Below are 24,186 nucleotides of genomic sequence, written 5' to 3'. Positions count from 1 at the left end.
TCCTGGTGAAGTAACCCCAAATTTCTGGACTCCCGGGTTTTCAATTCTAGCAACTTGGTTGGGGGGAGGGGGCAGGGAGCGGAGAGCCGGTGCCGGTCCTCCATCGGATTAGGCTGACTGGGAGCACTCTGTACCTCAACTCCTGAGTCCCAAATCCAGCTGGCTGGAACCCAGGCACCCCATGGCCCCGGAAGGCGAGGGGGAATCCCAGTTGGCCAGATGCCAGAGGTGTCTCCTCTGCCTTTAGACCCCAAAGCCTCCTCCCTGAATTGGTGAGGGAGACCCCACACACATATTCAGACTCCCTCCGCCCTCCGGAGGTGATTCCTTTCCTCATTAGGAAATTCTCCGCTCCCTTTTTCCGACTCCTTTTCCGAGCGTTTACGTTGTACATCTGGAAAGGAGGCGGGAGGAAGTAGGGGGAAGCAGAGAGAAGGAGGGGGAAGAGCCCAAACCAGCCCAGTCTGACCCAGTCCAGACAACTGGCCTCCAGCTGGGGCTGGGGTGAGGGAAGTGGAGAGGTGCGTCCCCCCCCCCACGCCCCTTCGGGGTGGGGGGCGCGGGCTCAGCGTTCCAGGGACCCAGGAATGCCCCCCCGCCCGCCCCCCCGGCAGGCGGGGGGAGGGCTCAGCCGGGAGTTTGGCAAACTCCTCCCCGCGTTGAGTCATTCGCCTCTGGGAGGTTTAGGAAGCGGCTCCGGGTCGGTGGCCCCAGGACAGGGAAGAGCGGGTGCTATGGGGAGCCGGACGCCAGGGTCCCCTCTCCTCGCCGTGCAGCTGCGCTGGGGCCCCCGGCGCCGATCCCGGCTGCTGCCGCTGCTGCTGCTGCTGCTGTTGCCGCCGCCGCCCAGGGTCGGGGGCTTCAACTTAGACGCGGAGGCCCCAGCAGTGCTCTCTGGGCCCCCGGGCTCCTTCTTCGGCTTCTCGGTGGAGTTTTACCGGCCGGGGACAGACGGGTGAGTTTGAGGAGGGTTGGCGGCGGGCTGGCGGGTCGGGGGTGCGCGCCTGGAGACAGGGGGCGCGGCTGGAGTCTGGAGGGGACCAAGACTTGAGTTTGGGAGGCGGAGTTTGGAAGGACTAGGGTTGGAGTTGGGGGCCCTCGCCGGAGTTGGGGGCCCGCGCTGGAGTAGGGAGGGGACAGTGGCCGGCGTGGAGGGTGGCCAGGAGTTTGAGAGCGATCAGCAGGAAGACGTGTGGGGTGGGGAGAGGACACGAAGCTGCAAGCTGGAGAAGTCTGGGCCGGGGTCTTGGGGCCAAGAGAGAGGAGGGCGCGGGAATGGGGAGCAGAGGGTCTCTGGTTGAGATCCGAGAGCTGCCGGGACCGGAGGCGGATGGGGACGGAGAGGGGGCGCGGAGGCCAGGGTGGGCTTTTTGGAGCACTGGGGAACCCCGGGACCCCTGAGGGCCATTGTGCGGAGAGAGAACGGGTCGAAGCAGAATGAGCTGTGTGTAGTAAGAAGGGAGTCGGAGGCTGAAGGGGTCCGGAGGTTAAATGGGGGCCAGCCTCATCCTCCCCTCCCCCCTCACCTCAGACTGGGAAAGACTTGGGAGGGGGACGGCGGCTCCCTCCCCTTTCTCCTCGGTCTCCTACTCCGCCCGCCACCCCCAATCTCTGTTCAGAAGAGGGGATCCGGGAAGTTGGGGAGAGTCCCGGGACCCTGGTCCTGGGGGGCGCCGGGGCTGGGGGCTGGCTCAGCCAAGGGCGGGGGCTCGGATGTGTCGGGAGGGGTGTGTGTGCGCCCGTGAAGGGGGGTGGGCGGTTTCCCTCTTCCTCTAGCTCTTGGGAGGAAGAGAAAAACTGATTTCCTGTAGCTTGTCGGCTAGAGCTGAACTGAGACCGGGACTTCTGGGGTCGGGGTCGGAAGCTGGGGAGACGCGGGCTCGCAGGGCCCAAGAGCGTCAGAACACAGGACCTCAGAGACCGGGGAAGTCTCAAAGGAGGATCCCCATTCCCAGCTCAGCAGGGTGACAAGCAGAGCGGACCCTGTGTGCCAGGAAAATGGGGAGCCCACAGGCTTGGGGAAACGAGCTAGGCAACATTAGAACAAGGGTGTTTGTTTAAATGTGATGGGGGGAGTAAGAGGGGAAGGAAGCTGCTCCTGGGGTGGGACGGAGACTCCCAGGTGCCAGATGCCTGACTCCACGATGTCTGGAAGAATCCTCTTTCTACACCTCTGGGCTCTGAGATTGCCACTGCTCCCCACCATCGCCACCAGCACAACAACCCCTAGTCTCCAGCTTTGATCGGACCTCTGTCAGAGGTGGGCTGTCCCTACACACGACACAGTTAACTGATCTCTACTCATTTCCTTTAGTTTCTGGAGAAAAGGGGTTAATCTAGGTAATTCACTTGGGGTATGGGGCAGATTTCTCCTTTGTCTGGAGGATGGTTAGGCCCCAGCTGTTGGTTCTGGGCTATTCAAGGTCCCCACCCAGCCCCCACCCCACCCCCCTGGCCTCCTGCCCAAACCCCATTGCATCACCCTGGCCTGGAGCTTCTGCCAGGCCCGGCCTCCCCCAGGCCCCTTGCGACTGCTTACCACAAACCTAACGGGGTAGAGAAGGGGGAGGGAGGGAGGGGAGGGGATCCTCCCCCACAATAGGGTATCCAGTTATCTGGCTCTTAACCTTCCTCTTATCCCACCCCTACTCCCCCCCAACAAGAGTGTCATCTCCCTTTTAAAACACTCCTCCGAAACATCTGGACTTTCACACACTCCCAGTTGGTTCCCTAGGTATCTGTCTGTCTGGCCCCTGGCCTGATCCTAAAGTCCCAAAAGCCCTTTTCTAAAGCAGGACCTAGCAGTCTCATCCCCTCCCCCTCCCCTTCTGCTCATCTCTTCTCCCAAGAGAACCCAGGTGTCCAGCTTGCGCACCTCCCCCTCTCATTTTCTCTCTACAAAGCACTCTTAGAATAGGACTCGGAACATTCCACCTCCCCAGTGACCTCCCTCCCCACCAGAGCTGGGACTTCAACCCCTCCTACCTGCGGGGGACAAACATAGCCCCTCACCTGGGGCCTTTGCTGGAGAGGGAGGGCCTCAGTGTTCTTGGCCCCCCTTCATCACCTCTCACTGTGGAAACTGAAACAGCATCAGAGGGCAGGGTAAGCACTAGAGAGGTTACACGGTAGGAAAGGGGCAGGCTTTAAGTCAGGCCAAGCTGGGTGTGCGTCCTGGCCCCACCACTTACTTGTTCTTTGTGTGACCTGGGCTGAGTTACTTAAGACTTAAATCCTGGAGCCTGGTCTTCTCATGAAAATCAGACACCTAACTTATAAGGTTGTTCTGAGGACTAAACCAGACAATATATATATAAAGCACCTGGTCCTTGGAGGGTGATGAATACATGGAGGCGTGACCTTTATGAGGTAGCTATTTTCTGTTTCTGGTTCTCTCTTCCCTGGACACCACCTAGTTCTTTGTCTAAGATTTTCACTATTTCTTACTTGCTTTTAATATTTGCTTATGGCAGTGATAGTAATAATAGTGCCTCACATTCCTTAGCACTTTCATATCAATTCTTCTGTTGGATCATTACAAAAATCCTTGCCTTAGACAGACGAAGCATTATTGCTCCCATTTTATGCGTGTATATGAACTGAAGCTTCAGGAATCATAGAAGTTTAGAACTAGAAGTTTGTTTAGGGACCATTCAAGGGCAACCCATCATTTTATGTGTAGAGAATTCAAGTCTTGGAGAGGGGAGGTGACTTGACCCAAGACATGCGCTTGAAAGGTACACCAGCCTTAGCCCAGCTCCTTCCCCTTGTGGAGCTGCCACAAGTGGAGGCAACTCTTCCTTCCCAGACAGCCAGGCATTTCCCTCGAGACTACACTGGGGGACCCAGAACCAGGTGTCTCCTCTGGCCTGGCCAGGGCTGCCGTAGAACCTGCAGGAGCTGGGTCCGGTCCACTTGCTACTCTCCACCCCCGACCTTGTCAGGCCAACAGAGTCAAACAGTAACCATGTATTGAACAGGAACTTGGTTAATCAGAAGCCTGGCTGGGGAGATAGTGGCGAGGAGAGGAGGGAACAAATTGGCAACGGGGTAGACCAGAACAGTGGCCTAGGTATCGGGATTCCTGGCTTCTGGTTCTTAGGTTGAGAAGGATTCTGAGTGACCCAGGACATGTGACTTAATTTCTTTGGGACTTAGTTTCCCCATCTGTACAATGAGGACATGGGACTAGGTCAGCAGTATTTTTTGTTACCGTTTTTTATTTTCTTCCTTCCCTTCTTCCTTTCTTTCTTCCTTCCTTTCCTTCTTTCTTCCTTCCTTCCTTCCTTTCTTTCTTTCAATTCAAATGATATCTTACCAGGGCATTCTATATAAAACAGAGAAAAGAGGTTGCTCTGAAAGAAGATGGAGAGGAGTGTCAGGACCAAACTGGCCTCTGCTTACTCCGTGTGGCAGCCCTGAGGCATCTACAAGAAAGTCTTCAAACCATGGTGCTGAGGCAGCCTGTGTCTCCAAGAAGCAGCTCTAGAACATCAGCGTTCTGAGGCTTCAAAATAAATTATGGCAATTATTTCTTCCCTTGGTCTCTATATTTTGGAAGAGTTTATCTGCCAAGCTGCATTTAGGAAGGAATAATTAATTCCTTTTTCCTGTTTTTTTTTTTTATCAACCAAAAATTAGAACAAGAAGACATTTGTAGCTGCCAATCAGAGCTTCTGACCAATATGAGATAACTAGGTTCCCCACAGGAGTTGGTATAATTCCGGCCCAAAGCAAATACACTTGAGGTTTTAATTAGCCTGGGCTGCCTTATCAGGTAAACGCATGATTTCCGTTAGGCTCTCCGAAATATTGAAAAGAGCCCAAGGACCCTCCATTGTTACCTTCTTGGACCCCTAGTAGGACCCAACTGCTGCAGGATTTAGGAAGCAGGAACTAGGAGTGGGAGAATAAGGATAAGCTATGTGACGTGCCACCCCTGACACTGGGCGCCTCTCTTGGCACATGGGGGAGGGCACTATTTACTGGACTGACTTGGAGGAGCTGGGAAGGAAGGGCCACTGCATCCTCAGGTATAAGCCATGGGCGGCACGGGGCAAGTCTGGGTCGGGATCTGTGTCCCTTGCCTGTACCCCAGATCTCCTGAACCTTCACGCAGCCACAGCATATGCCCCTGGCCCACAAGTTTGTGGACTTTCTAAGCCTTGTAAGGCCTCTCTCTCACCTTCCCGCCCTGCCAGACTCCAAGCTTCTTCCTCAGGCCATTCCAGGAGCACTCAGGCTCAGCTCCCCGCCACGGAGTGGTGGGAAAATTGGGGGTGGGAGCAGGGTCCCTTGGCCAAGCCCCTATGCCCTCCTGGAAGAGTATCGGAGCTCCGGAAGACTTTGAGATAACCTGTTCAACCTCTTCACCCAGAGGAAGAGGGAGAGGGTATTCCCAAGTCCACACTGAGCTAGTGCCTGACCCAGAACCCCTGTACCACTGCTGTTTTCTGCGGCTGCCTCTGCTACAGAGGGTTGCACCCCTCTCTCCTCCCCCCGCCCTGGGGCAATGCAATCTCTCCCCACCACCAACCTCACCTACTAGGCCTGGCAGCCAACCAGGTCACTGTGCCTCCGAGTAGCCAGCTCCCACCCCCCTACTGAATGTACTGCCTGAGTGAGAGGGGTGGGGCCCAGCAGGCGGGCGGGTGGGAGACAAACGGCGAAGTGAGAGGTTGGAAACAGACAGGAAGCCACAGGCAGTAAACATTTCCTGTCCCCAGGGTAACCGAGGCTGGCACCCCACCCCCCATCACTCCAGGAACTCTCACTCCAGGCCTCCCCTCTATCCGTCTTGACCCTTTCTTCTCCCATCCTCATCCTCTGGCCCTGCTAGACCACCCTCACTCTGCTTCAGTCCCTTGGAGCTGCTCCCTCTGGTGTTCCCATTCCTATTCCTCTTGGACCACCCCCCTCACCCCTCCCCTACTCGATGTATCTCTTGTCACCCGCCCTGTCTCCCATCCCGTCACACACACCCCCGCTTTTGTGACCTCTACCATAATCCCCGACCTGGGGACTCCTGGTAAGAAAGGCTAATGAAGGGATCCAAATATCGGGAAAAGGGTGGGTGTTGGGAGTGCTGAAAGCTGAAAGGGGCCAGAAACCAACAGAGATAGAGAAGCCCAAGATCTGAGATCAGAGAGAGAGAGAGAGAGAGAGAGGTCCCTAAAACCAAAACCCAGAGAGCAAGCAGTCATAGGGGCAGAGGGACAGATGGAGAAGCAGTGCCAGAGTCAGATATGGGAGGTGAGCAGAGGCCAAGGCTGGCGGCTGGCAGGGACACTGGTTCGGTTGCCCCGGCTGCCAGATGCAGTCCTCATGGGAGACTCTGGAGGAGAAAGCCCAGAAGGCTGACAGCTGCGCAGAGGTCTTGGAGGCAAGGGACCCAGGAATGACAGAGGCAGAGCCAGAGGCAGGAAAATTGTCCAGGACCTTAGCTGTCACCACCCCATTACATAGGACCCCCAGCAAAGGCAACCTTCTCGTCGTCTCAGGGGGAACGAGGCACTGTGTCCAAAACTAAGACCCAGTAGAGCAGGATCTGAATTCAGACTCCGAGCAATGGTGTATGGGAAAGGGGTTCAGAGGCTGAGACAGAGACCCAGCCAGGCTGGGGAGGTCCCACCAGAGCCCAGGGTGAGGGCAGGTCCAGGCCCAGGCCCCAGGGAACAATCTGCTTTCACCATTCTCCAGCTCCTCTCTCCACTTCTACTGCCTGGTTTCCAAGACTCACATTTTCCTCCTACACGCCCCAGGGCTGGGCAGCTGGGCAGCTGGACGCCTGGGTTTTGCCCAGAGAAGGGCTTTGGCTTGGGAGGAGAGGGTATAGGCTAGGTAAGAGGACCCTGGGGTTCTAGGGGCTGCACCTCCAGTCTTGGCAGGTCCATAGGGGAGATAGAGAAGCTCTGGCCCCGGCCTCTTCCCAGAACTGACTCTGGTTCCTCCTTCTAATGACAGGGGAAGGTAGGAGGGGAGAGAGTGGGGGGAGGCGGGAGAGGCTGTGTTAGTGACAGCGGCACATGGGGACCGCCTGACTCCGGCCTGTGCCTCTGGCATCCGTGGCATCTTCTGAGATATAAATACAACCCGGGGGGCATCTGTGCCACGCCCACCCAGACCCTGGCCCAGAGGCCTGGGTCCTTCCCGCCTGGGGAGACTGGAGAAGAGCTAGGAGCCCCCCCTGAGCTGCCTCTCCTTTCCCCTCCGCAGGGTCAGCGTGCTGGTGGGAGCGCCCAAGGCTAACACCAGCCAGCCGGGAGTGCTGCAGGGCGGTGCCGTCTACCTCTGTCCCTGGGGCACCAGCCCGGCACAGTGCACCCCCATTGAATTTGACAGCAAAGGTAAACCCCCTTCGTAGGTCGGGGAGGTTCAGGGAGGGACTAAGGGGTGGGGCTGAGGCTAGGGGGCGGGGCCCGGGCGGGGTCTGGAGCGAGAGGCGGAGCCTGACCAGTTCCAGGGCCACGTGCTCTGAGGCTCTGGGGCTCCAGCTCCGTGCAGCGGTGCAGCGGCTCCCCGTGGCACTCACACCACGTTCCCAATCCAGCCCAGCCCAAGGAGGGCGGGCATGATTCAGAAACATGTGGCTCTCATTTTCCTTGAATCACCCACAACTCAGGGAGGCCAGGGCAGTAACACAGACAAAGACAGGGAGAGTCACAGAGCCTATTCGATTCATTTAACTAAGCACTGACTAAGTGATAATGCGTGCCAGGCTCTGTGCTGGTACTGCAGGGGATTGAAACATGATTAAGCCCCCGCCCTCAAGGAGCTTAAGGTCCGGAGTAGATGCAGAGAGGGATGGAAGGAGACAGGCTGGAAACAATAATAACAGCTAACGCTTCAAGAGCACTTGCTATATACTGGGCACTGTTGTAAGCACTTTACATATATTAACGCACTTAATCCTTTCAACGATGGCGCGAGGTGTTATTATCCCCATTTTATAGGTGAGGAAATGGGTTAAGTAACTTGACTAAGGTCACACGGCTAGTAAAAGGTGGAGCGAGGACATGAACTTGAGCAGTGTGGCTCGAGATAAACTGGGATGAGGGGACAAAAGAGGAGAGCATCAAAAGATGGAGACAGTGGGGGAGGGGTGGTGTAAGAGCACAAAACTGACCGATTTTTTTTTTAAACCTGGAAGACAGATGAGAAGCAGAGGAATAAAAAAAGCTGTCCCATAGAGGCAGAGAGGGTTTGGAAGGAGAGAGACAGCACGCACACACGCAGACACAAGGGGCAGAGATTCAGTGATGTGAGAACGGTCAAGGACATAGAACACCTGCTGCTAGAGACACAGGCCCAGGTACAGACAGAGAAGTGCAGCCAGAGGGTAGCCCTCTCAGGAAATAGCCGTTCTTCCCCACCTCACCACAAGCATCCTTGTCCCAGCTGGGTGAGGAGGCAGGCGGACCAGGGGAGTGCAACTCTAGAAAGCCCAGGTTCTGTGTGTGTGTGTGCGTGTGCACATGTGTGCACATGGGCTTGTGTGCACGCGTGCAGGGGAAGGTGAGTCAGGCTACAACAAGCAGACTGTAAGGACCTTCCCCACTCCCCCTTCCATGAGTCATGGGCTCAGAGCTTGCAAGTGCTTGGGTGCCCCCAGGCTGAGGGCACGGCTGCTCTAGGGCTCAGCTGCCCGCAGCTGGCATGACTCCCCTTTCTCACTTCCCCAAGGCTCTCGGATCCTGGAGTCCTCGCCGCCGTCCAGCCTCGAGGGAGAGGAGCCTGTAGAGTACAAGTCCCTGCAGTGGTTCGGAGCAACGGTGCGAGCCCATGGCTCCTCCATCTTGGTGAGGGCCAGCAGGCTGAGTGGCGTGGTGGGCAGGAGGGGCAATGGTTGCGGTTAGCGGAGCACAGTGGGGGAGGCGGGGAAGAGGGGTCCTGTTGGACTAAACCTGGAACCCCCTCCTCCTGGGCCCTCCCAGGCCTGTGCTCCCCTCTACAGCTGGCGCACCGAGAAGGAGCCGCTGAGCGATCCCGTGGGCACCTGCTACCTCTCCACAGACAACTTCACCCGGATTCTGGAGTATGCGCCCTGCCGCTCAGGTAGGGCAAGAGGGGGGCGCGAGCCCTGAGTCTGCCTTCTCTGTGAATCCCCCACGGTCCCCCACCCCCCATCAGCCTTGATGCTCACTGTCTGGTCCAGAGAGGTCCTTTCTCTGGCCCCCTCTCCCCTCTCCTTCCCCAAGCTCTCTGCTCTTTCCTGCCTGACCCATCTGTGTGGAGCTCCTTCCCACCACCTTCTCCCTTTGCAGATTTCAGCCGGGCAGCAGGGCAGGGTTACTGCCAAGGGGGCTTCAGTGCCGAGTTCACCAAGGTGAGGGGGGATCTGGGAGGAGAGTGGCTGTGGGTGCTGGATGCAGGGGAATCAGGACCAGATGTGGACTCACCTCCTTCCCCCCACAGACTGGGCGTGTGGTCCTGGGCGGACCAGGGAGCTATTTCTGGCAAGGTAAGCCCTTCCTCCTCTATCCCTGCGTCCGTCTCCCGCACCTGGCCTCTCATCCCTCTCCCAGCCCGAGATCACCATCCTTCCTTCCTCTGCCCCCGTCCCAATTCTCCTCTCCCTTTCCTGAAACTTACCCATCCTCTCCCACCACCCTCCACAAGCTTCCCCTCCTTGAACCAGACTTCTGAAATCCTACCCAGTTAGCCCCCAGCGCCCCCATCCCTGCCACCTCCTCCTCCAGCCATCCCCTCCTCATCCCCTTCCCCAGGCCAGATCCTGTCCGCCACCCAGGAGCAGATTGCAGAATCCTATTACCCCGGGTACCTGATCAACCCAGTTCGGGGGCAGCTGCAGACTCGCCAGGCCAGTTCCATTTACGATGACAGCTACCTGGGTGAGCAAGCAAACGGGGTGGGAGCTGCAGGGGGAGAACATCAGGGGCCCCTGTCCTCGCTCACACACACCCCCCCACCCCGCCTCCCTTCTCCCACCCAGGCATCCCCAGCCTCCTGCCCTATGTATCATGTGCAGGCTGACTATGAAGGCCCAGTAGGGGAGGGAAGGGATTGAGGATGGGCCAGGGCAGAGGGGTCCCCAAAGCAGGAATCCTAATATCCGCCCACCCTGTCTCCTAGGATACTCTGTGGCTGTAGGTGAATTCAGTGGTGATGACACAGAAGGTGAGTGTGTCCCCAGGCTGGGGCCAAGGGAGGGGGCAGATGGAGACCCAGGACCCGGAGCCACAGGGACTGAGACACTTACCATTTTTGTCTGACTCCCCTTTCCCTGCCCTTAGCCTACAACTTTCTCTTCCCTCTACAGACTTCGTTGCTGGCGTGCCCAAAGGGAACCTCACCTATGGTTACGTAAGGCCCAGCCTGACTCTCCCTCGCTCCTCTGCTCTCCCGTCCCCTGGCTAATCACAAAGAACCATGCATGGCAGTTTGGGAGGGTGAAAAGAGTGGATCAGAACACGGGCTCTTGGGTCAGACCAGTGTTTGAGTTCTGGCACTCACTCTGGATGAACCAATCTGTGATTTATTCCTACCCCATTTCATTCCATAAAAACCTTGAGTCTGCTTAACCTCTCTGAGCCTCGTTCTTCTCTTTATAATGGGATAATAATAGTTCTGACCTCACAAGGCTCTTGTAAGGATGAAGTGAGATAATGCACGTGAAAGTACTTAGTGAACTGTGAGGCAGTGTACAACTGTAGCTGTTATTATTAGACCATGGCGAGTGCTTTAAAAAGGATATAGATAAGAAGGCTATAGGAGTCCATTCAATTACCAACATTTATTAGGGCAAGGTAAGAGATAAGAAGATGAATAAGACATCATACCCCATCTTGTAAGGTGCTTCTAATCAAGTATGTAAGATAAGACACACATGTGATTGTAATCTAAGGTGCAGCTCCTATTCACGAGCCCCTCAGTGCATCGGGCACTGTCCACTCGTGATTTCTATTCTTCGCAACAAGCTTATCAGGGGAGATATTACCATTCATATTTTACACATGAGAAAGCTGAGGCTCAAAGAGACCAAGTAAGTTGTTTAAGATCACCCAGTTAGTAAGTGGCTGGATAGAGATTTAAAACCAGACCTGTCTTATTCCAAAGTCAGCATTCTCTCTGCACTAGGATAAATTTCAGAAAAGTGGTTAAGATGATATAGCAGTTTAGAGGGAAGAATAACCTCTTTTCTAGGGCAGGGATGGATCAGAAAAGGTCCTATGAAAGATCAGTGGAGATGAGGAAAGAGAGCATCCTAGGCGGGAGCATGAGAAAAGGCATAGAAGGAAAGGAAAAAAATTCAGGTCAGTTCAGCATGGGCTGATTGGGGACGAGGAGACTAAAGAGAGGTTGGGCAAAAACAGATAGGTTGGGGCCAGATTCTCCAGGGCCTCAGAGGACCAGCCAAGAAGCTGAGACTGGGCCATGGCTTCAGGGAACCACCACGGATTTCCAAGCCAGCCGTGTCCCTCCTAGACCGGCTCTAGGGCGATCGGTCCCGCTGCCATGGAGGAAGGGTGCTGAGGGGAAGGGAGAGCCCGAGGCAGGGGGAGGCCAGGGGGCTCTCCAGCAGTCCTGGGGGAGGACTCACACCAGAGGAACAGCAGCAAGACTGGGGAAGAGAACAGGGAGTCGAGAGACTCAGGGGACCGGAAGGGCCCATCACTAAGGGCGCATATGGGGGGAGACGTGAGTGTTTGTGATTTGGGAGGGCTGGTGGATGAGGCCTCAGTCATTCAGCTAATAATTATTGAGTGTCAACTGCTCACCAAGGACTACTTTAGGCTCTGGGGAGAAAGCAAAAAACAAAACAAAGCTCCTGCCCTCACTTATCTGACATTCTAGTAGGTAGACAGGCACAACAGACAGATAAGTACGAAATCTGTCAGTAGTAGTTGATAAGTGACATGGAGGAAAATAATGAAGTCGCCCTGGGATGGAGCTACCCAATATAGAGATGGGAATGTGAGGCAAAGCAAAGGAGGGAATTAGGAGACAAGTGGTCTATGTCTCCAAGGAATGCCTGCCCCTGGGTATCCTGGGCATATACCTGGGTATATCCTGGGCATATCCTTGGGATGGGTATCCTGGGTATCCTGGGCATATCCTTGTCCTCTATCCATGGGATGGTCTGGGAGTCTGGGACCAATGGATGTATCTCCTCGTCCCCAGGTCACCATCCTTAATGGCTCAGACATCCGGTCCCTCTACAACTTCTCAGGGGAACAGGTGAGGACACCCCCCCACACACACACACACACACACACAACCCAGCTTGGCCCTCTGCCAACCAAGCCCCCGCCCTGAGCCAATAAGCTCAGCCCAACTTCTCAGGCTCCCTGGAGTCCCTGATTTCCCCCCATAGCCCTTGTTGATTGACCCCCTAGTTCTGACCCACTGCTGCCCTTCTGTCCCTCCCAGATGGCCTCCTACTTTGGCTATGCAGTGGCTGCCACAGACGTCAATGGGGACGGGTGAGTAGTGGGAAAGGGGCACAGCACAGGACGAGGAGTAGGGGTGGGACAGAAAAATGCAAGGAGAGTTTTTCTCTGGATTCTCCTCCTCCTGCCTGCATTCCCTAGGCTCAGGGGCAAAGAGAGAGCTGAGAGCCAAAGACCAGAAGACCTCAGGTCTCTCTCTTGAGTGGGAAGGAGCCCAGGATCCAAGATGCCTGGGATTTCCTGGCACTGGGATTGAGGAGGGGACGTGGCAAGGCAGGGTCTCAGGATGGCTGGGTTTCCCCTACCCTCAGGCTGGACGACTTGCTGGTAGGGGCGCCCCTGCTCATGGAGCGGACAGCCGACGGGCGGCCGCAGGAGGTGGGCAGGGTCTACATCTACCTGCAGCGCCCGGCCGGCATGGAGCCCATGCCCACCCTTACCCTCACTGGCCATGATGAGTTTGGTCGATTCGGCAGTTCCCTGACCCCCCTGGGGGACCTGGACCAGGATGGCTACAATGGTAAGCACCATGGGCTCAAGTTGCTGAGGAGGAGTGGGGGCCTGAGTCAGAGGGGATTTGGGGAGAGATGGCTGTCAGATAAGATACCCAAGACCCCCAGTGACTTCTCCAGGAGGTGTGTAGATCTTAATCCCAATGTCTGGACCTCGGGGCTTGAAGAGATTAGAATACTGGGAATGACAGATGGGGAAAATAGGATCCTGGGTCCTGGGGTCTGATGGTAGAGATTTGAACTCCTGGATTCCTGGCCTGCTGACTGCTGTGTGTTGTGTGTCTTGCAGATGTAGCCATTGGGGCTGCCTTTGGTGGGGAGAACCAGCAGGGAGTGGTGTTTGTATTCCCTGGGGGCCCAGGGGGCCTGGCCTCTAAGCCTTCCCAGGTTCTGCTGCCCCTGTGGGCAGCTGGCCACACGCCGGACTTCTTTGGCTCCGCCCTTCGAGGAGGCCGAGACCTGGATGGCAACGGATACCCTGGTGAGTTGTGCCAGGGGCCCCTTTCACCTTAGAATTCCCTGGTCACAGAACCCCAGCCCCTCTAATGCACTTTCCTAAGCTCCTGGGTGCAGTTCTAGGATGATGCCACCAGATGGCGGTGTCCCCTCACTTCGGCCTCGAACAATGCAACTAGAAGGGGTTGGGAAGGATTCTGATTTGGGGCTTGCTGTAAGGGGTAGTTTCTTGACTTCTTGCAGATCTGATTGTGGGGTCCTTTGGTGTAGACAAGGCTGTGGTGTACAGGTATGAACTTGGGCAGGGGGCAGCCTGGGAGACGTGGGAACTGGGGGATTTCTCAACAGGGCTGAGTTTGGGGAAGTGTACAGACTGGGATCCTGGGGCTTGGGCATCAGCTTCCTGTGCCCAGTTTCCTGAGGAGTCTTAGTTCTTTGACCCCACATCCACTCTTGGCAGGGGTCGCCCCATCGTGTCTGCCAGTGCCTCCCTCACCATCTTTCCCGCCATGTTCAACCCAGAGGAGCATAGCTGCAGCTTGGAGGGGAACCCTGTGGCTTGGTGAGTGCGGTGCCCAGGAGACTGTGGGGGATGGAGTCTGGAGGTGCTTCATCTGTGCCTGGAAGTGGGGAGGGAGACCAGGTCTTTGGAAGTGGACAAATGGGACTGTCCCAGTCTGGGTCTGTCTGGGAGGCAGGTAGGGAATAGGATGCCTGTTCCAGTTGGATACACCAGCTTTCCCTTTGGTCTTCCCCCAGCATCAATCTCAGCTTCTGCCTCAATGCTTCTGGAAAACACGTTCCTGACTCCATCGGTGAGGGAGAGACTGCCTGAACCTTCCAGGGACTGGGATGGGGATGGAGGGGCTGGGGACTTGGGGACCTCTTATCTCTCTGGATAGATTAGGAGGGAGGGGCAGATGCTCCTTAACATACTTGCCCGGCTGCAGGCTTCACGGTGGAGCTCCAGTTGGACTGGCAGAAGCAGAAGGGCGGAGCGCGGCGGGCACTGTTCCTGGCCTCCCGACAGGCCACCCTGACCCAGACCCTGCTCATCCAGAACGGGGCTCGGGAGGATTGCAGAGAGATGAAGATCTACCTCAGGGTATGGGCCCGAGGGCAGGGTATGGACTGGCCTGGGAAGAGTGGCCACGTAGAACTGGAGGCCCCTCATGAAGGGAAAGAGACAGGGAGATTCCAGTGAAGGGCCTGGGACTTTGGGGGGCTGGGGAAGGGGGCCCTTCTGTTGGAGGAGCTGGGGACCAGGCTGCCTCTGAAGCAATGAGCATGGTCGAGTTTGGACACCTGAATTCTTGAGGGTCCTGAGTGGACACAGGGAGATGTGAGAGGATGAGGAGCAGGGCCACCAAGTCCCCTGTGTCCCCTGAATTTGTGAACCCTCTCCCCTGGCCCCAGAACGAGTCAGAGTTTCGAGACAAACTCTCCCCGATTCACATCGCTCTCAACTTCTCCCTGGACCCCCAAGCCCCTGTGGACAGCCACGGCCTTCGGCCCGTCCTACACTACCAGAGCAAGAGCCGCATAGAGGACAAGGTGAGGGCAGGGTGGGGAGACGGGCTGGGAGGAGAGGGGCCTGGGCCGCCAGGGGTGGGGCCCTGGAGGGGGGAGCCGACAGCTTAGGAGGGGGTCGCAACTCCCCCTCTCAAGGCTGCCCTGCTCCCCAGGCTCAGATCTTGCTGGACTGTGGAGAAGACAATATCTGTGTGCCAGACCTACAGCTGGAAGTGTTTGGGTAAGTGAAGGCTGACGTCAAGCTGGGGGGTTCCAGATGCCAAGGTCTCCTAGGAGAACATGTGGAGCTTGGAAGCACCTGGCATGTGAAAAAGTAGAATAGGAACATATTAGCTGGCTGTGTGACCCTGGGAAATTATGTAACTTCCTCATCTGTATAGTGGGAATAAGAGCATCTATTTCTCTGGCTTTGGGGAAGGATTAAATGAAATAATCTACATAAAGCATCTAGCCTAGTGCCTGCCATAGAGTTGGAACTCAGTAAACGGTGTCTATTATTATTATATCGTTATTGTTATGGCCCATTGTCTTGGTTTGCAGATTAATTCCCCAGTGTCCCTGACCCTGTGTGTCCCCTCCAGGGAGCAGAACCACGTGTACCTGGGCGACAAGAACTCTCTGAACCTCACTTTCCATGCCCAGAATGTGGGTGAGGGCGGCGCCTACGAGGCAGAGCTTCGCGTCACGGCCCCTCCGGAGGCTGAGTACTCAGGACTCGTCAGACACCCAGGGGTGAGAGGGGACTCTTAGGCAGGGCTTGGGAGGAGATCCTGCTAGAGGGACACCAGAGCCTTACCTGCACCCACCCCACCTCCAGAACTTCTCCAGCCTGAGCTGTGACTACTTTGCTGTGAACCAGAGCCGCCTGCTGGTGTGTGATCTGGGCAACCCCATGAAGGCGGGAGCCAGTGTAAGTCTGGGACAGGAGAGAGGACCCAAGGGAAAGCGACCGGCCCATCCTGAGCAGAGCTGTGGGATAGGGAAGGAGGGCTGCAATTGGGATTTGGCAGACGCGCAATCTAACAGCCCCCTTGTCCTCCCTCCCTGTCCTACAGCTCTGGGGTGGCCTTCGGTTCACAGTCCCGCACCTCAGGGACACGAAGAAAACCATCCAGTTTGACTTCCAGATCCTCAGGTAGGGAGTGGTTGGGGCCAGGCTGAGGCTGAGTTGGGGGCGGGGCCGAGCAGGGTGGGGCAGGGGCGGAGTCTGGTGCAGGTGAAATTCTTCCTGGCTGGGCTCCAGCACCACCTGAGTCTCTCCTCCATCCCACAGCAAGAATCTCAACAACTCGCAAAGTGAAGTGGTTTCCTTCTGGCTGTCCGTGGAAGCTCAGGCCCAGGTCTCCCTTAACGGGTCAGTGCCCGGGCAAAATGGAGCCTCTCTGGGAGGCAAGATGGACTTCTAGGAAAGGATGCATATGGGATGGGGTACCTTCCGCTGTCCTCTAAACCACCCTCCTCTTTAGTGTCTCCAAGCCCGAGGCAGTGCTATTCCCGGTGAGCGACTGGCATCCCCGAGACCAGCCGCAGGAAGAGGGGGACGTGGGCCCTGCTGTCCACCACGTCTATGAGGTGAGGAGGGACAGAGGCAGGGAGGCCCTGGTCCCCAGGTGGGCTACTGGGAGTGGAAGGCCGGACTAGAATGAATGACAGGGAAGGAGGAACTGTATGAGCGACAGATGGCTGGGACCAGCCTGAGGGATTGAGAGGAAGAGAGGGGGAGTGGGGAGTGAGAGGTAAAGGCCTGGGCAGGATCAGTGTGAGAGACTGGCCAGTTGAGCAACTTAGAAGGGAAGGATGGGGACTTCCCTGGCGGTCCAGTGGTTAGGACTCCGCGCTTCCACTGCAGGGGGCACGGGTTCAATCCCTAGTTGGGGAACTAAGTTCCCGCAAAAAAAGAAAAAAAATGGGGGGGGGGGAGGATGGAGCTACCTCCTCCAGGAGGGTTGGCTGGTGAGGATTTCGCCTCTGCCCATTGATTTCCTCCCTCACTCCTGAGATGGGAGACTCGCAGCAGGGAAGAGCGGGCCACCAGGACCTGGGTTTCAACAGGGCAGAATCACTCCCTCCCTTCCCACGATCACTGTGCCCTCCTCTCCCCAGCTCATCAACCTGGGCCCCAGCTCCATTAGCCGGGGCGTGCTGGAGCTCAGCTGTCCCCAGGCTCTGGAAGGTCAGCAGCTCCTCTACGTGACCCGGGTCACAGGACTCAGCAACTGCACCACCAGTCACCCCCCCAACCCACAGGGCCTGGAGGTGAGGGGCCTGGAGACTGGCCTGGGGGTGAGGGGACCAAGTCGAGGGTGGTTGGGGAAGGTCGCCGGGAAACTGGAAGAGCCAAGTAGGATGTGCCGGAGCTAGGACTTAGGCCACTGGAAGGGGGTCCGAAGGCCCACAGACACCTTGAGACCCCGGGAGGGAAAAAGACTGTTTTATGTACTACACTTCTGTCTTTCTGCCTGAAGTGTCCTTCCCTGACTTCTTGCCCTGGCGTACTCCTAGGGCCCAGCTCAGCACCATCACCTCTGGAAAGCCTTCCTCAGAGCCGCTCCCCTGGGCCCCAGTGCCTGTTTTAAAGTTCGTTTACACATAAACAACAATGCACTGAACCATGTTACAGGCTCAGGAAAGATCGCACCAAACAAAACTCACAAGGTCCCCACTCTCATGGAGTTTATGTTTTAGTGGAGGGTAATAGACAATAAAAATTAAAAAGAGAGAGAGAGAGAAACAGGTATTGAGAAGTGTTGAGAGTGCAGTGCTAAAATGCTAGGGCAGGGCAGGGCTGGGAGCCTGTTTGAGTCATCAGGGAAAACCTCTTGAGGAGGGAACAGGTGAATTGAGGCATGAAAGACAAGGGTGAACCTGTGTGTGAAGACTCGAGAAAGAGCATTCCAAGCAGAGGGGACAGCCAGTGCAAAGGCCCCAAGGCAGGCACGGGGCCCTAATTATTTATTGACATCTCCTCCCTGTAAACTCCAAGGATCAAGTCTCACCCGTTTCGGTATTTCAGTGCTGAGGTCGGTACCTTGCCACAGGAGGTGGTCAGTTGTGTGGATGGAAGACCAGGTCGAAGCTGCTCTGGACCCCAGATGCAGGCTGACTTAGAGGCTGTAATGAGGTGAGAGAGGCAGCTAATGGTCCCTTTCCTCTTCCAGTTGGATCCCGAGGGTTCCCAGCACCACCGGCTGCAAAGACGGGATGCTCCGGGCCGGAGCCCTGGCTCCTCAGGGCCTCAGATCCTGGTAAGTCCTCCTGGCAATGAGGTCTGGGCCGAAGCGTTGAGTATCTATTTGCATCCTCAGAGCCACCAGCAGGGCGGAACGCCGCATTCAAGCCTCCGCTTTCTTCCCAGAAATGCCCGGAGGCCGAGTGTTTCAGGCTGCGCTGCGAGCTGGGGCCACTGCACCGGCAAGAGAGCCGAAGTCTGCTACTGCATTTCCGCGTCTGGGCCAAGACCTTCCTCCAGGTGAGGGAGCCTCACCTCAGTCCTGACCCCCGACCTTCGGGCCTGCCTGGACTGACGCTCGCTTTCCGCACTGCCCTAGCCACCCGCTTTGGTGACTGGGACCCAGGCAGCCGCGCTCCCCTCCCTCACCCTTGTTTGGACAGGGCTGTGTATCCTTGGCGCCACCTAGTGGCCACACTGGGACCGACAGCTTCCCTTTCCTGGCCCATTCAGAGGAGGGAGGGCTGGAGGGAGACCAGTGGCAGAGAATGATAGAAAACAGAGACGGAAGACATATCCATCACGGAGAGGCAAGCAGATGTAGGAACAGTGAAGAGCAGTCATTTACTGAGTGCATCCTATAGGCCAGGCATCATCCTGGGTGCTTCACCCATATTCATGATTGCAAGACAATGCTTTTTCTATTGAACATGCTGTCATCTAATTATTATAACTATTCAGTTACACATTTATTACCTCATATAAGGAACACAGAGAGAGATTCAGAAGAGAATGAGTCCAAAATAGGGAAAGATCCTAACCAGAGCCAGACCATGGGGAGCCCAATGACCTCCTAGATACCATAAGAGGCCACCCTGAACACCTTTCCACCACCCACAGAGGGAACACCAGCCATTTAGTCTGCAGTGTGAAGCTGTGTATGAAGCCCTGAAGATGCCCTACCGAATCCTGCCCCGGCAGCTTCCCCGAAAGGAACTGCAGGTGAGTCCCGGGCCAGAGGTCTGGGCCAAGGAAGATAGAGTGCTGGGCCTGGCACTAGCACTGGGATGCGACGGAGGCTGGCCTGATTATGGTAACAAATATTGAGTGAGCATCTACTGTGTGCCAGGCACTGTGCTAGGTCGTGGGAATACAATGATAAGCAAGATGGACAGGGCAGTGAGAAGACAGTGTGACAAGCGCCAGCATGTTTATGGGAACACATCATAAGGACACTTGAACACAGGCTTGCAGAGTCGGGAAAGGCTTCCTGGAAGAAGTGATGTTTAAGCAAAACCTGAAGGATAAATAAGATCTACCAGGCTAACCAGTCAGGAAAGGAATATTCTCTGGGGAGAGGGAATTAGCAGGTGTGAAAGCCCAAAAGTAAGAGACAATAATGCACATTTTAGGAATTTGAATTTTGAAGATCAGAATTCTGTTCGCCCAAGATGGAAGGGGAAACGTGGGTCTAGGTCCAGTGGCAAGTGGGAGCCAAGTGTAGGGTGGGAAGAACTAACGGCTTTTCAGTGACCTCTCCCGACTTGCTCCCCAGGTGGCCACAGCCGTGCAGTGGATCAAGGCAGAGGGCAGCCACAACGTCCCACTGTGGATCATTATCCTAGCCGTCCTCATTGGCCTCCTGCTCCTAGGTCTGCTCATCTATATCCTCTACAAGGTCAGCCACACCCTACCTGACTTGGCCTCTCTCTCACCAGGTTCTGCCCTTGATGCAGCACAGTCCCAAGCATCTGCCTCCAGACCAATTCTCCAGCCACATGTCCCCACCTCTCCCTGGCCACATGCATCCCATCTGGACACGGCCTATAGGATCCTTTCCTTCATTCCACAGCCCCTAGCTTAGAAAAAGTTCTCTTGACTCAAGCTGATAAGTTTATTTATACTTTCAAAATCAGTGTTACTCACAAGTGGCCAGTATGTGGCATTTGTGCTGTCACTTCCTCCAGAAACCCATGGCAGCCAGCACTAATGGTTCATACCCTAGAAGTAGCCTCAGAATCCTTCTCAAGAGGCAGCCATTACTACGCAATGAGACTTAGAACTTGACTTCAAACCTATTTGCCATCTCTGGCTGAACTGGGGGCATTTTTATGGCACCAAAGCACCCCCAACCTTAGCCCTCTTAACCCACTGGACCTCTTGGAGAGGTAATCTTAACAGCCTGAATTTGGGCCACTTTTGCAAGATGGGGAGATTGGAAGCACTAGAGTTATCTTCATCCCCCCTTGGGATAAGATCTGCGGAGAAATGGGAACCAGAGTAACTCAACTCTCCCTTCTTTTCCCCTCATTAGCTCGGATTCTTCAAACGCTCCCTCCCATACGGCACCGCCATGGAAAAAGCTCAGCTCAAGCCTCCAGCCACCTCTGATGCCTGACTCTTCCCGATCTCCCAGACTCCCAATCCTGAAGGTCCAGTCCCCCCACCCTCAGTCTACTGACAGGGAGGGGGCTGGGCGCTTCCTGAAGGTGCTGAGGGCCAGGGAGAAGCTCCTCTCCCCAGCCCAGAGACATACTTGAAGGGCCAGAGCCGGGAGGTGCGGAGCTGGGGATCCCCTCCCCCCATGCACTGTGAAGGACCCTCGTTTACACATGCCCTCCTCATGGATGGGGGAACTCAGATCCAGGGACAGAGGCCCCAGCCTCCCTGCAGCCTTTGCATTTTGGAGAGTTTCCTGAAAACAACTTGGAACCAGAACTGGGGGATCCAATCCCAGTTCTCCGGCTCAGACGTGCCACCAGGACTTCCTGTCCAGCTCCAGCCTGCAAAGATCTGTCCTCAGCCCTGCCAGAAGCCCCCAGTTAAGAACCTGGGACCTGGGGAGCGAGACATGGCAGCTCTGGACAGCCCCCACCCCGGTGGGCCAACAAGGAACAATAACCGTGGATGGTGCCCCAGGCCCCGCTCAGGACAGATCCCACACCAGGATCCACGCTGGCCCAGAACCAGCTGCAAGGGGAATCAGAACTCGAACAGGGCCAGATCGAACCTGGGGCCTGGGGTTGATCTGGGACCCAGACTCAGACATTGGTAACCTAACTAGGCAGATCCAGGACTACATTTGAGCCTGCTCCAGACCTGGGCCTGGAGGCCCAATCCACCTCTGACTCAGGAGAAGTCAGGAATTGCCCAGGACCCTGAAGGGGCCATGATGGCAACAGATCTGGAACCTTAACACTGGCCGGACACAGGCCCTACCAGTCCCCTGGAGAAAGGGGGAGCCCGCTGTCCCCGGCCTGCAGGATCTGTGTTCGGCCCGCCAGCTGCACTGACGCTGCCCCTCCTCTCCCTGCCCAACCCTCCCCTCACCTTGGCTCCGGACACCTGGGAATTATTTAAACTCTGTTGCAAGTGCAATAAACCCGGCCCGGTGCCCCCACTGACCAGAGCTGGAATCTGTCCTATCCCCACTCTTTCCAGAACTTTCCTGGAACCAGACCGCTTGGTGGGTAGGAAATGTTCGTGTTTCTTGCAACTTCTTTCCACTGGGAGCCAAGAGTATGACCCTCAGCAACTGTGGAACTAGTTTTGGGGTTCCCTTTTCTTAAGTGAAAGAGATGATGGAAGGGGTGAAAGAAGGGCTTGACTCCTGTGCTTATCACCCAGCCCCGCCAGATCTGGTCCCAACACCTCCAGGAGAGAAGGGAGCGGAATCCCTTCTCTTTGGGTTTGAGGGTTAGGGAAGAATACAAAGGGAGAGGTCCAAGTTGAAGGTGGGGGAGGATGGTCCAGAAGACTCACCTGGGCTTTCCTAAATCAGAATAATGAAATGGGCTGCGAGAAAAGGCCACAGAACTAAATCAGAAGAAAGCCAGTTGGGTTTTTGTTTTGTTTTCATTGCCCATTGTATTCTGGTGCGTAGAGGGAGTGTTAAATAGTTTACATACAGTATCTCATTTAATTTGATAGAAATTAAATGTGTGAAGTAGGTACAATTAACCCCATTTACACAAGGGGAAATTGAGGTCCCGAGAAGTTATGTAACTTGCCCAAGGTCACAGACTCAAATTCAGCCTTTCCTGACTGTGAAAGCCCTCATTCTTAACCAACATGGCTTTGAGGTCTTTGAAGAGAAATCAGAGTGAGGGAACCCCTCAGGATCCTCTGTCTCCTCTAGGACTGTCCTAATATCCAGGAAGAGGACGGAGAGGAGTGCTGAAATGCTAGCGGGATTGTTAGAGGCAAAGATGTTCATGTCCTGCTAAACCAGAGTTCAGCCACCAGAGGGCAGCAGAGCCACAAATTCATGGGAATTTGGGGAGGGGAGGAAATGAGGTCCTCCTCACCTTTCTTCCCCCATCAACAGGGCTATTCTTATTAACTTAGGTTCCTGCCTATCAGTACCCGCGTGGTCTCAAAATTATCTCTCCTAGGAGGCCAAGCCTGCTCCAATCTATGACTTCTTGATAATTCCGTAACTTGGGAACTTCTTCCCAGAACCCATAAATGAAGAGGGACTGACAGGCAGGGTGAGACCTGATGAGGCAAAGAGCCACGCAGTATTTCCAAGGATGACAGCTGTGGCATAACAAGGCACTGGGAATTCTCCAGGAAGGAAATCCCATACTTGCCCTCTCGGGGGATGGGTGGGAATGGCATCAGCCAAACTCCAGGAGCCAAATCTGAGATTTCTTATACTATTATGAGGAGGAAATGAGGAGGGGAAGTGGGCTGCGAGTACTGGGCTAGTATCATGGGCATGTCTGTATAGTGCCTGTACCTTTGAGTCTCAGAGAGTGACAAGGTCTCTCCCAAGGATGCACAAAACAAGATAAGAATTCCTTGGGCTCAGCAATGCTGCAGATGTAACCCAGCACCAGCCTCTCTGTCCCTGAACTGTAATTCTCAGGCTCTGGTCTGTTTCCCCTTCCCAATCTCCCAGCCCCTCCAGAGCAAGTCTGCCTCCCATCTTGAGACTTGAGTGATGCGAAGGGACAAGAGTGGAAGGGGAAGGCCTGAGTCCTAGCCTCGTCTGTGTCAGTGGAGATGGAAGGGAGGCCCTGGGAAGGGAACAGAGCAGCTGGGGGCACAGAAGGGGGAGGGGGCTCAAGAGAGGCAGCTGGCAGGCGGGAAGCTGATCTGGGGGTCTCAAGTTTCTTGACATCAATTAGAGCAGCCGGCCTGGGCTCATTAGTAGCCCAGGGTGCAGGGCTCATCAATAATGAATTCATCCCACACATTGTCCCCCTCCAGCTGCCTGCAAGGTCACCCCGCCCTCCAACCAGCTGCCTCCCCTTGGTGAGCTAAGGAACCCCTCTTCTAAGACCTCCCTAACTCAGGGTCCCTGGGGGTAGAGTGGGAGGATGGACAAGGCTGAGGGCAAAGGGGTCTCTATCACTGATCAACCACGCCTAATGCTGACTCTGGTTTGTTCTCTGAGTCCACCCAGGAGAAAGAATGGGAAGAGGCAAGGGGGGTAGATAACAAGGTCTGGGAGAAGCAGGCTTTGTGATACTAGGCTCGAACAGCATGGTGGTAGGTCGGATCTGGAGCAAGAGAACCTCCTCTGATGGGCTCGGAGACCCTACCTTCTCCCCCAAGGCCAGATTCAGGCAGCAAGGCCACAGTCCCCTGAGATCTCTGGGTCTCTGGATCAGAACAAGACCAAGGCATTAGCACCCCCGGAATTCACTTGCCCTTGAGCTGGAGCATCTTGGCAGGTGCAGAAACAGATCTTTTTTTCAAACCAGATCAGTGGGGTGAGGACAAGAGACTGCTGAGACCCAGAAACAGGAACTTGAACTTCCTGTACTTTAATTAGCCATATGGTCCTAAATTCCCTGCAGAACCCAGGAATGCCAGTCTTCAGTCCCCTTCCTCTTTCCTAGACTGTTCCAAGACTCCAGTCCCCCCACCCTTCTACCGACCTCTTCCTCCCTGCCTCCACTGTCCCTAAATCCCAAGTGTTCTAGTTCCTACTCACACCTCCTTTCCCTCTGGCTGGGGTTGGCCTGAAGCTGGCTGCTTGGCATTCTGGGAAATCCTCCTGCTGCCCTCCCTCTTCGGGCAGGTACAGACAGGTCCAGGCTGCAGCAGCTGCATCTTCCCCAGACACCTCGTAGACTCCCAGACTCCAGCCTCGTGC

At 55.7% G+C, this 24,186-nt stretch overlaps 1 protein-coding gene across 1 annotated transcript; it reads left to right on the top strand.

Moving 5' to 3' along the window:
• The first annotated feature begins 405 nt into the window (after window positions 1–405).
• Window positions 406–21,489, top strand: ITGA5 (integrin subunit alpha 5). The gene is made up of 30 exons (XM_082352929.1): window positions 406–955; window positions 7,216–7,346; window positions 8,683–8,798; window positions 8,934–9,054; window positions 9,264–9,325; window positions 9,415–9,460; window positions 9,726–9,851; window positions 10,093–10,137; window positions 10,280–10,323; window positions 12,142–12,198; window positions 12,391–12,443; window positions 12,722–12,930; window positions 13,212–13,403; window positions 13,622–13,667; window positions 13,839–13,940; window positions 14,138–14,193; window positions 14,329–14,483; window positions 14,795–14,932; window positions 15,064–15,131; window positions 15,493–15,643; window positions 15,729–15,821; window positions 15,967–16,046; window positions 16,185–16,265; window positions 16,378–16,483; window positions 17,015–17,167; window positions 18,070–18,156; window positions 18,267–18,380; window positions 18,981–19,082; window positions 19,636–19,758; window positions 20,395–21,489. The coding sequence occupies exons 1-30, from the start codon at window positions 588–590 to the stop codon at window positions 20,476–20,478; spliced, it is 3,309 nt and encodes a 1,102-aa protein (XP_082209055.1). The 5' UTR covers window positions 406–587; the 3' UTR covers window positions 20,479–21,489.
• Window positions 21,490–24,186: the final 2,697 nt, after the last annotated feature.

Source organism: Balaenoptera borealis (assembly GCF_965194805.1).
Source record: "Balaenoptera borealis genome assembly, chromosome: 13".
Lineage (NCBI taxonomy): Eukaryota > Metazoa > Chordata > Mammalia > Artiodactyla > Balaenopteridae > Balaenoptera > Balaenoptera borealis.
Note: the sequence above shows the minus strand (reverse complement) of the source record. Positions and strands in the feature narration are given on the sequence as shown.

Coding starts and splice junctions, on each gene's coding strand:
- ITGA5 (XM_082352929.1), top strand. CDS start 588: ATGCCCCCCCGCCCGCCCCCCCGGCAGGCGGGGGGAGGGCTCAGCCGG. Junction 15,644..15,728: donor GACTCGTCAGACACCCAGGG/GTGAGAGGGGAC, acceptor CCCCACCTCCAG/AACTTCTCCAGCCTGAGCTG. Junction 15,822..15,966: donor CCATGAAGGCGGGAGCCAGT/GTAAGTCTGGGA, acceptor CCTGTCCTACAG/CTCTGGGGTGGCCTTCGGTT.